The following is a 16225-nucleotide window of genomic DNA, read 5'->3' on the forward strand; positions in this document are numbered from 1 at the left end:
GACAGACATGGTGTTATAGCGAGTGTCCTCGTCCCTGACCCAGAACGCAGAAAAAAAAGAACTGAACTGTGGAGTTTTTATCAAATACAATCATTTTAAAACAGATTTATTTCTGAATTGCACAATATCCGATGTCAAAGGCTTGAATAACAAATAAACTGATCACAGTTGAGACAAATCACTATTATTCAGTTGTTAGAACGTATATTGCTCTATGTGTAATAGTTACCGATAACGCTATAATGCTCTTCATATATAACTACACGTAGGCTTGTGCAAATAATTTATACCATGCATTTGCAAAAAACATATATAAAATTCTACTCGAACTACATTCATTGCTTTGGAAGGTCCAAAAAGATTAACTTTGTTGTAAAACATATCTAGAATTACATGTTAAATATATACCACACCTTCGCGTAGAAATTACATATGAAAAATAATCTTCATGATCACGAGCGTAAAAGTCTACCACCGAGAGCAGCTTACAACACGTTATAACACAGATCATACAATAACATCCCTGATTGATTTGTGTAAAAAAATGACATGGAATTCTTCCAACGATTCTAGTTTAGATTAATCTTCACACTCACTGCCAGCAGTCAGATTATATTGGTCAAAACGTTTTCATTTAGCAAACAGCAACTCAACAATTAATAACAAACAAACGCTTAGCCTCTTAATACAATGCGAACAAATCATAGACTAGGGAAAGAGTGGTGTGGGAGATGGAGAGTTTCAGGAGTTCATTAGACTGAGGGCAAGAGGGAAAGGTTTAAAAGCAGGTAGGGAAAGGCAATTTTAGACTGGGGTGAGGGGGAGAGAGGGAGGGAGGCAGGAAGGAAGGGAGGGAGGCAGGAAGGAAGGGAGGAAGGGAGGGAGGGAGGGTGGGAGGGAGAGGCCGAGGTGACCCTATAAATCCGAGTACAGTAAAAGTCCGTTATAATGCTACTGTTGGGACCATTGAAAAACATGGCATAATAACGAATTTGTCAGCATTATCAAGAATGGTATTTTCATTGAAGTTGAGTTTGATCGAGCAAATTTTTTCTTTGAAAAATGTCGGCAATAAGTGAGCAGTAAGTAGCATCAAAGAAGATGCTGTTATTACTGACTTTGTCTGTACACTCAAATATATGGGAAGGAAGTTAGGAGGGAAACAGTGGGTAGGGGAGAAAATGTTACTCATCTGAAGGCGGGCAGCTAGTCAATATCAATGGTTTAACAGATCAACATAGTCGATTGATTCAGTACATTATTAGGATCGTGAGCGGTGACATCATCTTTATAATCGGTATCCGTGTCCTTCTTATTCATACAACAAGCGCGAACGCATAAATTCTGCCAACCTCCCTGAAAATCAAAACATTAAACTTCCGTCAATCTCTTCAGTTCGTTTTATTTATTTATGAGTTAATTCTTTTACAGGGTCCCTACGACTCCTTGATTCCTTAAAAACTCTTTCAAAGGTGCTTGAAACTCCTCTAATTTGAGCAAAATGCCCAAAACTCCTTTAAACTTCAATTTTGAGAAATATGCAATTAGAAATATTTATAGTTGTAGACTACACCAATAGTGACACAGTGATTTTACCAATTAATGAATCAGAAACCGAGTTTATTCAAGTCAAGGATGATATTTGCTAACGCAACCTCCGAATTAACTGTTTACCGAGATAAATAGTACCGATTTAGGAGGAGTCTACAGTAATTGGGATATGAAAATGATGCAAATTTGAAATTTTTTCCCTTAAAACTCCTTATATTCAGGAATGACTGATCCGTAGGGACCCTGCGCAACCACATGACTTACCCCTATTCCGAGTTCCCAGTCAGTTCCCATCGGAGTATTTTCAGTGATTCCAATTCGTCGACAAATAACTCCATTCACTTTGTCCGATTTATGACCGATTTCCGAGGCGATTGCCCACACCTAAAATTCAACAAGAATTCATCACCCACATGTCCACCGATTTCAACATCTCCAGTAAACGAATATGAATAGTGTTTACCTGGTCTTCAGGCCCGACGGAAACCTTATCAATATTCCGACAAACCGAGATCCATTTCGTTCCTTCCGGATACGTTATCGTGATGTCTTTTCGAAACCATAAACCACCTGAAATAAAATAACAGTGAAAGCTGTTCACTAAGTTTCTACTAAAACTGGATACAAATACAGTAAAACTTGTGTAAGTCGGACCAGTCTTGATCGGAAAATTGGCGAAAATAATGAGGTCTGAAAATTTCCCATTCATTTTCCTAACAAATTCTCTCTCTCTCTCGGATTTGTAAGATGAAAAATCGCCTAAATTAGACAAATATTCAAACCCCAAATTGCTGAAATAATGGAAATTACACGTTCACTTACACCCGAGTTTTTACTGTAGAATCAATGTGTACAAACCTGTTTCATCAACTGCCCACACTTGTGTTCTACCGACAGATATCTGTTGTAATTTCGAACCAGAGGAAGGTAAAATCACGTGAAACCAACACGAGCCGAGAGGATTCACTCTGGTTACTCCGTTTCTGAAATATGCTGAACCGTCCTTACAAATAGCCCAGATACGATAATTTCCACCGACTGATATAGATACGAACGGCTGGTCAGTGGCGACATGCTGCCAATATTCACCCTTAACATAGAAAATAACTTTCCATCAGACAACAGTAATCAATTTAGACTATAGATGCAGACTATGAGGTTAGGTTTTAGACCCACAAATAAATCTTAACTTGACATTGCGGATAGAATGCTTCAACCCATCTTTAGGGGTTTATGTAAAATATTGATATTGTGGGTTTTATTATAGAAAATAGTTCTGCCTCAGGGCCGATAGCTCTCAACAGCGATGCAAATATGGCTTAAGATCTGCCTCTAGTTGCTACACGTACCTGTGGATTGTTTCGAGTTACTCCCATCCTGCAAAGCACACTACAATCTTGACTGATCGCCCAGACTGCGATGACATCGTTCGGAGAGGATACCTGATCTACTTGAACAGAAATATCCTGCAGCTGAATATTTCCACATTCTAACCACGGGCCCGACGTGAACACTTTACATTCTCTAACAAAAAAAATAATGAGTTCAGCTATAGTTTACTATTCAACAGCTTATATGTACTGATCATGGATGTGTAGAAAATGCATTTAGGAGAACACAATTACCTGATCCAGCGCCTTTTGCGAACATAATCATTCCAGTACCGGACTCCGTGGTAAGTACTGAAATTGATAATTAATTCTGTATAACCGGGAAAAGCGATGATGAGAACGTGGAGAATCGTAAAATACAGTCACCACGCGATAGATGTAGAATACATGTGTTTATCATACTTACTGATAAAAGTTACGAGCGTACTGCCATGCTTGTTTATCAGTTTCACCAGTAAAATCAACCCTCCAATCAGTCGTCTACAAATAAAACAGACACTGTACACCCCGTGTTCCACGCTAATTTAGCCATTTCTATAGACGAATAACAACCTCTGCTTACCCAATTGAAATTACCCATAGGTAATGGGAAATTATCCTTATCTATATTCTGTCGACTTGATTTATCATTCCAAGCACCCAATAAATATCCTCTATAAAACAAATAAACAAAATGGATGCAAACGATCAGTTTATTTGATAAGCATTTTCAAAAGTATATCAGTGAAATACTGTAAGTCCTACCTAGTTGTGTATCCCATAAGGAAGTGCCATTTTTGATGTTCATAGATTGACATGACTCGTTTATCAATTTGAACATGAATTTTATCGGAAACATCTGAAAAAGGCAGAAATAAATGTGTAATACCGAGACACCTCGTTGATGATACATACATCATCAGGACCCAGTTCCACAGTTGTGAGTGAGAGTTAACTCTGCGTTAAAATTAGTTCATTTTCGATGAGTTAACTCAGAGTCAAATCTTCGCTCACAACTGTGGAACTGTTTAATGTGGAACTGGGTCATCTGGAACAGATGTTTAAATGATTGTTGAATCATTCAATGGCTGACCTTTGAAAACGCCTCCACCGTAGCCTCCTGTATAAACCCATACTTTACGATCAACTCCGATAGCCCAAGTGACTGCACCTCCAGCACCTGATTCAACAATCTCTAGATGGCCACCGATCTGCCTCGAATACCTATAATAATATACAAACCAATGATTAATACGCAAACCGATTAAACCTGCAACTGATCAGTGAATCAAATAACTTACATTTCAGTAAGAGGCATTGTATTGAAGTTTGGTTCAGCCGAATGAGTAAAAACATCCCCCACACTCGTGGTCGCCCAAACTGATTTATCACTCGGGGCCTGATTTTCTCCTCGGTACTGAGAACAAGCCGTACTTATTGTTACCATCTAAACAGAAGAATAACACAGATTCCGAGTTATTAAGGAGCAGTGAAGCCTAAAGTATCGGCAGTATTAACCTCGATACTAAAACTCACCCAATCATCGCATTCTTTCTCTGTAGGACCCTTCAGTTGAATCGGTTGTTTATATTCAGAATTGTCTGTAAGGCATGTATAAATTCCGAATACCGCTCTATGCTCAGTGTGGTTCATTCGACAAATACATAACACATCCTTCAAGTTCACTTGTAAATGCTGCCATTTGAAGAAAACATTTTCTATGAAGTTACACGAAAATGAACTGATGTTTTATGTCACACAATCGAAGGACAGGTCCGTAATGAAATTCACCTTTTGTTTGTTCTTGTAGGAGTAATGCAAAGTGAGGTAGCCATCGCACGAATCTGATACTTGTTCCAGTTCGACAGAGCAGTCGATCACTTTACGTCTGCCAACTGCTTGCAACCATTGTAAATTTCCTTTTTTCACCCACGAACCCTAAAATCATTCAAAATCATGAATAGAATTAAGTGTTTTTATGAGTATTTTGAGACTGTGTGGTTGCAGGGGTAGATCCAAGGGGAGGGACCAGGGGATGTGCACCTCTTCCTAAAAATGTCAAGTTCCTCTGAAATTTTCCAGGAAAATGAAAAATATCAAACACATCGATACCTAAAAAGTTTAAATTCATAAGATTCTTCTCTGTATTTCCAAAAAATGAGTTAATATTTTCCGATGAGCTTTCTTTTGGGGTGCTGTATGTTGATTATGCCCCATTTCAGGGCGCGTCCCTTCCTGAATTATACCCTAGATCTGCCCCTGGGTTGATTGAGATTGTTCACCTGCTCAACTGCTCGTTCGTAATGACGGAATCTAAGTACTTCACGGTTGTTACGTAGGTGCAACTGTCTAAGTAGATTTGCCCGACACGCTTCAATATCAACCGTAGAAGGAGACGATCGTAGCTTCTCTACAAAATGAGTTATCAGATGAAATTCATTCACAATTACACCCGATTCGAGTCGAGCCCCTGTTTAACACGACCATAGGGGTCTAGTTGTTTCATGAAAAAGTGAAACTCCAATTTTAGAATCCACTATTTACAAACTCACCTGATTTACAAACCCACCTCTTATAGTTCAAAACATTGCGTCTTTTGAATTTTTATAAATACACACTAAACACCCTTTCAATCTTTAGAATTTTGCGTATAGTTGGTTTTAAACTTATTATCTATTCTCCACATCGGAGTGTATGGGTTATTCTACAATTAGCTTCAATTGCTATTGGCTATTTCATCAATGAGGACAACAATTCAAACTTACCCGTTACAAGCTTAGACCTTTTCATGAAACTGCAGACCCTGGTATCGTATAAATTACTTACCGGAATGTTTTACAACCCAAGGAATGTTCACAGTAGAATCTAACACGCATCCCGAACCATTCACCCACACCCAAACATTATTACTATCTTCACCGATCTTATTATCGCTGTCTTCGTACACGCTTTCATCCGTGTCCGTAAACGGGGACGGATTATCCGGTCTATCGACACCGGGTGACGTCTGACGATACGACGACCGACGATACGAGACAAAATTCAAACTCGTATCGATGTCGAGCTGTTCTTCTTCCGTTGTCGCGTTGCTGCGGTGATCGTCGATCGCGCCAACAGACGACACAGTTATTAAAGTACTTTGTTTCGTCGGTTCCGATTCGTCGGAAATGTAAAACTTAATCGGATTTTCGACCATTCGTAAATCAGCGGCGTCGGTTTCGTTATCATCGACGCCGTTTGTAAGCGAGTTCTCGGGCGTAGAACGTTGAATGGAATCGGCGACGGTCGTTTCTACGCTCGTTTCGTAACAATTCACGAAATCGATAATCGTATCCGACGCGCACGACGATAAACTCTCGTTTAACGACAGACGATCAATCGCCGGCAGGAGGCTTCGTGAAGTTGATTCCGATTCGCTGGCGACGCTGTTTTTTGATTGAATCGATTCGTTCATTGCCGAATTCGTTTCGTCGTTAATCGTCTGTGATTGGTTAACAGCGATTTCCGACCGATTTGATTGGTCGACGTCGGAAGGCAATAAACCGGTGGACGTCTCAGATTTAATTTCATTCGGATTCTCATCTTTTGATTGGGCGTCATCTCGTGCCGTAAAAGCCAATATTTTTGATTGAGCACCATTTTGATTTGATAATTGACTCATCTCCTCCGCATCGCATTGGATTTTAATACAATCCAATTTTGCTGCAACTCTTTCACCCGGAGAATCGTCACCTTCAACAATATCGATGCCGGATGTATCGAAATGTTTTTCTGGTTCAATCGCGGTGATAGGTTTCAAATCTTCGCCGCAAAAACTGCACTTTCCTGGTTCGGTTTTATTTGCTTCGAGCAACGGAAATTTTCCGCCGATGAAAGTCAGCGTGTGTTGACAAGTTCGAAAACATAACGCGCACATCGTTCCCAGCGGGAAATGTTCTGCATTTTCCGTAGCCGGAGAGGAATTCGGGGTAAAACCATCCTGCGACGGCGGGGTTCCCATACTCAATAAACTAGGACTCTTACCGCGCAAATACGACTCAGATCCGACGGATAGATAGTTCGAGCTGAGCTCCGTCGCGGTGGAAAATGAAGACCCGGTTTCTGATTTCGCGATGTTGTACAGAGGCTTCATTACTGTCGGTAATGAGATACATTTCCAGGTTTTACCGCTGAGATCGTGAGCAGTGACACATGTACGAAAATAGACGCAACGATCTTCAGCCCCGATACCGAACACCTAGAAATAAACCGCACTATCGAAAATAGATGCTGACATTCCTGACGATCACCGTAACATTTTCAATCGAAGAAAAAACCCACAATTACATAGTAAAACAAATGAAGTATTTTGATGAGTCATATCCAAAACAGATTCATTTCCCAAGAACAATTATAACAATATCATTGGGGAATCTGTTTTGAAAATAGCTCATAGGATTTGCATTGAAATGTCCAAATACTCCATAATTAGTTTTATTTCAAGATTTGGGGTTTTCTCATCCATTGAATTAGACAGCCACTTGTTCATCAACATAAAATTTCAAATCCATATCAATGTTGCAAATGTAAATTACATGTATTGCCTAATTGAATAATGTTATTGTACCTGGTCATTAGGGCCTACAGACACCATGCTCATTTCACCAACCATTTCAATCCAATTCGTACCAGTTTCGGAGAGCGCGTGTTCTTCTCCGGAAAAATTGAAGCGTATTCCTTTTCTGAACCACACCTACAAACGACATCAGACATTTACGTAGAAGTTTTCGGACAAGCGATGAAAGCAATCTGTTTTCATACCTTTCCATTTCTGCTGACAGCCCAAATGACGTTGGTTCCTACGGCAACTTGTGAGAGTCGACAAGCATCATCAACGCTCGGTGGATCAACTTCTGTCCAAGCATCACCTGAATTATTTACGAATCATCGTTAGACTCGGACCAAGCGCCAGATGCTGCTTTAGAGCTCATCGACAACGTACCGATAATATTGTTCCAAGCGACACCAGAGCGAACGAGAGCTTGCCCATCCCACGTGATTGCCCAAACTAAACCCATTGGCCCGACAGAAATGCTGGTTACTTCTCTACCCATGTCAGTGACTACTACCTTCCAAAAATCACCCTCGGGCGACTGACGACAAACTCCTTCACGATACAAAATCTGAAAAATAGAATACATTTTCCGATTATTCCTCCTCTACAAAAGAACTGAAGAGTTTGACTTCGAAGCGGTTTTCAAAATCCTCACCTTGCCATGGAATGTGACGGCCCATACTGCTAGGAAGCCTAAAGGTTGATTAGGCAATTGATAACCTCCAACAGCAATATCAATGAACGGATCAATCTTAGGATTGAGGTTTGCAGATGGCACCTGTACATAATACAAACAGCATGATACTTGTATCATTTCATTGTAACGCAGAATTTAGATATTTTCCATTATGAAAGATATATCGCGATTTTCTAAAAGGATGAAAGTATACTCACTCGAGCCCAGGTATCGACAGCTATATAACGCCGATATCTAATCCACTTCCGTCGACGAACGAATGAATTCCACTTTTTCTCCGGGTAATAATCTCTGTAGAAATTAGTAGCATACTGCCATCCCTGAAATACACAACACGATCGTCATTAAACAGGGTTCAAACCATTTGCACTCTTCAATTTTCCTGTGCCAAATTTCCAGAGCGATTTGAGGTATGAGCTTTTAATCATCAAGGTAGAATTGAAGCTTATGAAAACAATACTAGGGCCACGGTACTATAAAACTTGAGAAAACATTCCATAACGTCAGACACAAAACTTCATTTAATGCCTTGAAAATAAGTATTATCAGTTTCGTTCCACAACTTTGCCAGATTAGTACACACCCTGCAGAAATCAGTGAAACTGCAAATATTTTCAAGATTAGTTATAAGATTAGTTCCGTTTAAATTGATGACGATCAGATCCATCAAATCTATGTCTGACTGAGAGGGATGACATGATCCATGAATCAGGACATACATCAAATTTCTAAACGATCATAGATATTTCTCGATGTACCGTACCCCTTTATCTGTTATGTGTCCTTTCAAATTCTCATCTAAAAACCAATCTTTTTCCCATTCCCAGTTGTCCGACGGTAATTTGAACGTATCCTTGCATTTTTCCTTAGTTCCGTCTTCATTGCTCCAGTTCCAACGATCAACCGGGAACTTTTTCTTTCCAGAGTATCCGCTGAGAGGGGTCCACCTCTATTTCGCATAGAAAAAAACATGAATAGCTGATATAATTATGACCACTACTTAACTGCTTACTCTATTCAGTATCTCTCGTCAGTAACCTGTCTGCGGTCTAGTTACATGATCGGATGTTAGTATAAGCCCATCTGATTATAAATGTTTACCACTAATGATAAGGCAACTACCTAACTGGTAGACCTATTTTATTGCATTCACTATCAGTAGCCTACAATGTGCGGGCAACACTTTAGATACACAGGGGCTTGTAATTGAAGATTGGGCTAAACTGTAGCTTAGATCGTCCAGTATTTATATATAAGTACCTAGGATACTGGACGATATAAGATACAGTTCACCCCCAAACTTCAAAACTGTGACTTCAAAGGCCGTGTTCCTGTCATGAAGTTAGATAATCCAATAGGGTTAGTCCTGGCATACTAAGATCCGAATGACATAGGCCTAATGTAAGATATGCAAAATGATAAATAAACTTTTCACATTATCAAAAGGCCAAGGCCTACCTCATTTTCATAAGTGACCTCTTGTTGTCTGATCGGTACGTCAGTCAAATGTACGTAAACGTATATCTGTTGATCGCTACCGATCGCCCAGGCCAATCCCTCGTGAGCTGAAACACGTTTGAATCCTCGAATTCGCTGCCATTTTCTGTTGACTTCCTCCCATTCAGCCTTCGACGTCGACAAGTGATAAATACGACCGTAACTTCCAATCGCCCACAGATATGAGGGTGGCATTTGTCATCGCAGCTCTGTTCCTCACAAGAGTTTCTAGCAAAATATTCTCGATATGGAAGTTGCTGCTGCAATCAGAATCAAATGTAGTATACTATATGCATATGAAGAAGTCAGCAGCAGGATTAATGACAGAGAGGAGACTGAGAAATCTGGTCCTGCTGGACTAAAGAAGAATCTGGAAGTGGAAGGCTATGATGACAGCTGCTCCAATTATTTTTAAGAGAAGGAATACGTACCATACACTTGAAACGCCTGTTTTTATTTTCAACTTTCACGATAAAAAACGTACAGAAAATTGGGCAAAATTGGCACGATTTCGAAATAAAATTTTACTTCCGGGTTCCGTATCTCGGAATAAACAAATCAATTGAATTGAATGTAATAAAGGATTGCTCCGACAATAAGCTCACGCGGGAATATCGATAAATTCAAATTAAATGTGCAGGTGAGTTACTCGGTCGTTTTTTTAAATAATTTTTTTCAATACCGGTACTTGGTACTATCTTTTAAAGTATGTATCATATTCGTCGTTTAAAGCCAACATTCTATTATCTCCGTCCAATTTATCCGATCTTTGGATATCACCCGCCCAGTCAGAGGTGAACCCGTTTGGGGCCCATGCATCAAAGCCCCCAGAGCCACACCTGGCGGCATCCACTGGGTCCTTGGACAAGTGGATACCCAACTTATGCGTCGAGAAAGGTGACAAATCTTTGATCGCATACGATGCCATTTTATATGGATGCTATACGATTCACAGCAGACTCAGTGATATTTTTCCGAAACAGTTTATGACCATGCACACACGCCACACCAGGATTCTCAAAAGACAACCACTGAAATACAATGCTAAACCTAAACTGCATCTACTAAAATTATTGACGTACGATCCCAACCGGTCAAACGTCGAAAATATTGATTATCGGTTACGGTACCCATGATATGGCAATCTGACGTGTAGTTCAATGTAAGACCACCAGCTGGTTGGAATTGAAATAAACTCAAGAAAAATATCATAGAAATAAAAGCATTTCTGCGTGCTCCACATTAAAGGAATAATTTCTCTTTTCCTCAGAGCCATGTTACATTTGAAACAAACTCCTCGAACATAACATATTGTGAACAGCGGTCGATCAGTTGTAACTTTCAAATCTCTTAATTGCCCGAGTAGGGCCCCGTCTGGCCTACTCTCTTTCCTAATGTTTCATCATCATTATTTTCTTTCGCACACCATGTGTGGGCCTACTCTAATCGCGCAGGTCAGAGAAGAAGAAGTGTGTACTCATCCACTTCTCGTACCGTTTTTACCTTTGACCAGTAATTGAACGAAACTAATAAATAGTCAAGAAGTAACTACTCAAACCACTTCATTTGTAATATACATTTCTTTTATTCATTCATCCACGAATAAATTTCAAGATGAAATTAAATGTAATTCTACAATGCAAAGACATTTGCCACGACGACTATATTACTTCTTTTTGTAGACGGTGGCAATTCCACCGCTGAAACAACTTTCGAAATCGTTGAATACGACATCAGGTTCAAGACCCTTTTCACCTTCTATGTTTCTGATGCAACTTCTCGTGGTGTCGGTGCAGTGGTCAGTAGAAGTAAATTGAGCTGTATGCGTGTCGTAGTGGGTCACACCGTATGATTTGGCGCTTAGATTGATAGTGGTTGACTTGACGAATGTTACACCGTCACTGCAAACAACATCAACAGCCGCGTTGATATTATTCGTGTTGAATGTGTATTCTCTGGTATGTCCGATGACAAGTGCTGCACCCGGCCCAGTGAAGGATATCTCCTTCGCAGATGAGGACTCGGTGCCTGTTGACGTTTGTGTAGTTGTCGATGTTTCCCACGAAGTTGAACCACCAAATGACTGTGAAAAGCCCACAGTTACGGATCCACCATTTCCAAGGAACCCTGCAGACGCTTCAGCCTCGACGGAAATGGTTGACTCGAATGTAAAAGATCCTCCCTCACTGACCGTGACGGAAGTAGTTTCTGTCACGGAATCAGTAGCCGACAGGGATAAGGAATTATCGCTGCCCGGGGAACATGCCTGTGCAGTAGTGATGCCTACAACTCTTTGGCCGGTTTCTGTTGGGAGGACCTCATCGAGAATCCGTATTCTGGTAGCCTTGCACGTAGCAAACTCACATGTCCTCACTTTGAACCGGCGATCTCTAAATGGAATTTAAGAAAGGGTATCGATGATATTGACCAAGTTTGATAAGATGAAACATGTCAGGAATTGAAAAAGGTACTTACTCAGGAGAGTTACTATGGGTACTGTACATGCCAACAATAGCTTTACCCGCAGGTACCTGATAATTCAGGTATCCATTGAAAGAGTTGAGAAAATCGCTCCAACCACATCTCAAACCATTTTTCGTTATCAGCTTAAAATTGAAGGAAAGAAATAGCCTCATAGGAATATCATTTAATATCACTATTTAGATTAAATGATTGTCTACGTACCCCACAACAGGTCAATTTAAATCTTCTGTCATCATAATGGTTAGAATGCTCAGCATATACTCCTGCCAGAATACCACCATTCGGACAGACGTAGTCCATCAGTTTATCCATGTTATTCACAAAATCAGACCTCGTGCAGTCGTTACTAACGAAACCGGCCTTACACTTGAATTCAAATCTTCTATCTTGATAGTAATTGCTGTGAGTGCTTTTAATCGAATATATGTACTCGCCGGTAGGGCAGGTGAAGTCTAGAAGCTTGTCCATCTCATTGGCCCAGTCTTCAGCGTTTACTTGCAGTAAACACCACACAAATACCAACACGAGGATAGCAGAATATTTAAACATCTGAAAAAGATGAATAAAAAACCTAAATAACTCTATAGAAACAGTTCTTATGCACCCCACAGGACGGAATGCCATTGCTTATGTGCCTGGAACAATTGACTTGTCTTTTGAACTGCAGATCGTGTATTCCATTAGATTAGAAAAGATATACGGTGTTTAATGGATAGTAATACTCTTCGAATTGTCAAATATTTCGCTCATATTTGCGAACCACTCACATCTAAGTTCTCTTTGCAGTTGCGTTTACACAGACAAATGTGTCGTCTGTTATCTGGTTGACTAGCGGAGCAGTGTTTAAATAATATTCAAGTTTGTAATGGCATCAACAGCTGCCCTATTCACATGGCGAATTGGAAAAAAGATTTTGAGATCATCTATTAAATCAGCGACCCTAATTGATATATGTAAAAAAGTCTATTGATGAAATATTCTTTCATAAAGAAAAGCTAAGATGATTTACAACATTCCCGAGTTCCCGTGGTGCGTGGTTCGGAGACACAATGTCGCTCTAAAAAATAAACCTAATTACATCTTCATTGAATGCTAATCTACCTCAAATAATTACGTCAAACATATGATATAATACACCAACAATGTGAAAAAATATATACCAACGATTTAGTCCATACTGACTTTGTTCTCGAGAACTATTGAACATTTGTTTTAGATTCTATTGGTTTTTATAACATCGAAACTTATTGAAACCGAAATTCATTGTTCCAAAAAATGACGTGTATATATTGTTTATCAGAAAATGAATGATGATTGAAAAAGGATAATCAATAGGCAACACTATTATTCTCATTATGCTTACATTGAAGGAAATGAAATCCAATAATTTTAATATGGTGCATCTCATTGAATCTGACTTTTACTTCCCATTATCTATGCCACTTCATCTATGCTTAATTTCGCATTCAGTTAAATTTGAATCAGTTTCGTAACAATTACTCCGATACAGAATGGAAATATGAAATAACGATTTAAAAACAGTCCATTCAAAAACTTGAGTGCAGTCAGTAATTCAAATTTCATTATTCGTAATCCATTCGAAAAAACATGCGTCCAATAAGAAGACCACCCTTTTACGGGTCGCAGGAGCGGATCCAGAGACCTGCACAAGTCCAAATTTTTTAAGTGCCATTCTTGATTTCGTCAATAAAGATAATTGGTGCATTTCAGTGCTGGAGTACATTTGATATTGCATTTTTGGGCATTCAAGTGCCCTTCTGGACTTGACAAGTTCTTAAGAATTAGCCCCTCAGTGCGGGAGAGCACCTAAACTTGCTTTTTGGACGTAAAGTGCCTTTTTGGGATGTGGCAAGTCAAATTAGGCCCCTAAACCCGGCCCTGGGTAGTATATATTCAGTTATAGCAAAGTAGCCACAATTTTGATTAGGGTAGTAAAATCTTAAAATATGGTGGTTGGATATGACATTATTTCCATTGATATTGTCACTGAAGATTGTGATTTAATTCTTTTGTGCGTCTATTCGCAAAATGGTTGCGCATTTTTCTCTACTTCACGTCCTCCGAAACAAATTTTTTAAATACATTCTCCCATAAAATATGTGTACGCATCTTGACGTTAAAAATAGTTCATGAGGTAATTACGTAAGGTAAATGAATGATTTGATACAATTATACCATTTCTGGAATTACGTATGAATTAAGCAGCTGTTCACATCCATTGATTCCATAACAAAGATGAAAAGTATTTAAACACTGTAAAAGTCACCCCGATATCAGACGACGCGCCTGTCTCTGTTTTGACGCAACTCCAAAACAGAATGTGAGTAGTTTCCAAAAACCTAAGCAACGTTTCACAATTCGTAGGGTATTCTTATTTTCCATTCAACATAGTGTTTATATCTTTTTCAGATGTTTAGATATTCTGCTTCCCTCGTGTTGGTATTTGTCTGGTGTTTACTGCAAGTTAACGCTGAAGACTGGGCCAATGAGATGGACAAGCTTCTAGACTTCACCTGCCCTACCGGCGAGTACATATATTCGATTAAAAGCACTCACAGCAATTACTATCAAGATAGAAGGTTTGAATTCAAGTGTAAGGCCGGTTTCGTTAGTAACGACTGCACGAGGTCTGATTTTGTAAATAACATGGATAAACTGATGGACTACGTCTGTCCAAATGGTGGTATTCTGGCAGGAGTATATGCTGAGCATTCTAACCATTATGATGACAGAAGATTTAAATTGACCTGTTGTGGGGTACGTAGACAATCATTTAATCTAAATAGTGATATTAAATGATATTCCTATGAGGCTATTTCTTTCCTTCAATTTTAAGCTGATAACGAAAAATGGTTTGAGATGTGGTTGGAGCGATTTTCTCAACTCTTTCAATGGATACCTGAATTATCAGGTACCTGCGGGTAAAGCTATTGTTGGCATGTACAGTACCCATAGTAACTCTCCTGAGTAAGTACCTTTTTCAATTCCTGACATGTTTCATCAAATCGAACTTGGTCAATATCATCGATACCCTCTCTTAAATTCCCTTCAGAGATCGCCGGTTCAAAGTTAGAACATGTGAGTTTGCTACGTGCCAGGCTACCAGAATACGGATTCTCGATGAGGTCGTCCCAACAGAAACCGGCCAAAGAGTTGTAGGCATCACTACTACACAATCCTGTACACCTGGCAGCAGTAATTCCTTATCCCTGTCGGCTACTGATTCCCTGGAAGAAACTACTTCCGTCACAGTCAGCGAAGGAGGAGATTTTACATTCACGTCAACTATTTCCGTTGAGGCTACGGCATCTGCTGAATTCCTTGGGAATGGTGGATCTATAACTTTGGGCTTTTCACAGTCATTTGGTGGTTCAACTTCGTGGGAAACATCGACAACTACAGAAACGTCAACAGGCAGCTCTTCATCATCCGAGAAGTCAACCAGCTTCACTGGGCCGGGTGCAGCACTTGTCATCGGACATACCAGAGAGTACACATTCAACACGAATAATATCAACGCGGCTGTTGATGTTGTTTGCAGTGACGGTGTAACATTCGTCAAGTCAACCACTATCAATCTAAGCGCCAAATCATACGGTGTGACCCACTACAACACGCATACAGCTCATTTCACTTCTGTTGACCACTGCACCGACACCACGAGAAATTGCATCAGAAACATAGAAGGTGAAAAGGGTCTTGAACCTGATGTCATCTTCAACGATTTCGAAAGTTGTTTCAGTGGTGGAATTGCCACCGTCTACAAAAAGAAGTAAAAAAGTAACGATTCATTTTCTTGCGTTGATAAATTACATACAAGATTTCACTGCAATAAAACGATTGCTGAATGAAGTAAAGAATGAACAAGTTTTTAGTTCTTCCTAGTTTGATTTTTCATTCAAACACTACTCTTCAAAATTTGACGATTCGAATACCAAAATCGACGATAATGATGAACACGATAATGTGAAAGTGAGAGTATTGTCGAATTTCATGGTAGACAGATTTCAT

General features: G+C 39.6%; 3 protein-coding genes across 3 annotated transcripts; 1 reads left to right on the top strand and 2 right to left on the bottom strand.

Annotated features, from left to right (window-relative positions):
• Positions 1-94: 94 nt before the first annotated feature.
• On the bottom strand, positions 95-10250 carry LOC141903905 (tectonin beta-propeller repeat-containing protein 1-like). The gene is made up of 23 exons (XM_074792281.1): positions 10141-10250; positions 9671-9969; positions 8976-9161; positions 8410-8532; positions 8171-8293; positions 7903-8083; positions 7722-7828; positions 7528-7653; positions 5748-7158; positions 5204-5331; positions 4713-4859; positions 4458-4616; positions 4223-4368; positions 4015-4145; positions 3687-3780; positions 3505-3595; positions 3349-3422; positions 3177-3233; positions 2901-3075; positions 2410-2641; positions 2015-2121; positions 1816-1935; positions 95-1356 (listed from the first exon to the last, which is right to left on the bottom strand). Exons 2-23 carry the CDS (start codon positions 9902-9904, stop codon positions 1225-1227), a joined length of 4284 nt encoding a protein of 1427 aa, XP_074648382.1. The 5' UTR covers positions 9905-9969; positions 10141-10250; the 3' UTR covers positions 95-1224.
• A 1044-nt stretch (positions 10251-11294) lies between these two features.
• LOC141903733 (uncharacterized) lies at positions 11295-13039 on the bottom strand. Its single transcript, XM_074791993.1, has 4 exons — positions 12961-13039; positions 12395-12742; positions 12185-12315; positions 11295-12099 (listed from the first exon to the last, which is right to left on the bottom strand). Exons 2-4 carry the CDS (start codon positions 12740-12742, stop codon positions 11376-11378), a joined length of 1203 nt encoding a protein of 400 aa, XP_074648094.1. The 5' UTR covers positions 12961-13039; the 3' UTR covers positions 11295-11375.
• Positions 13040-14395: 1356 nt separating this feature from the next.
• LOC141903762 (uncharacterized) lies at positions 14396-16072 on the top strand. The gene is made up of 4 exons (XM_074792042.1): positions 14396-14534; positions 14624-14971; positions 15051-15181; positions 15267-16072. Exons 2-4 carry the CDS (start codon positions 14624-14626, stop codon positions 15988-15990), a joined length of 1203 nt encoding a protein of 400 aa, XP_074648143.1. The 5' UTR covers positions 14396-14534; the 3' UTR covers positions 15991-16072.
• The last annotated feature ends 153 nt before the right edge of the window (positions 16073-16225 follow it).

The sequence above is a fragment of the Tubulanus polymorphus genome, chromosome 4 (genome assembly GCF_964204645.1).
Source record: "Tubulanus polymorphus chromosome 4, tnTubPoly1.2, whole genome shotgun sequence".
Taxonomy (NCBI): Eukaryota; Metazoa; Nemertea; class Palaeonemertea; order Tubulaniformes; family Tubulanidae; genus Tubulanus; species Tubulanus polymorphus.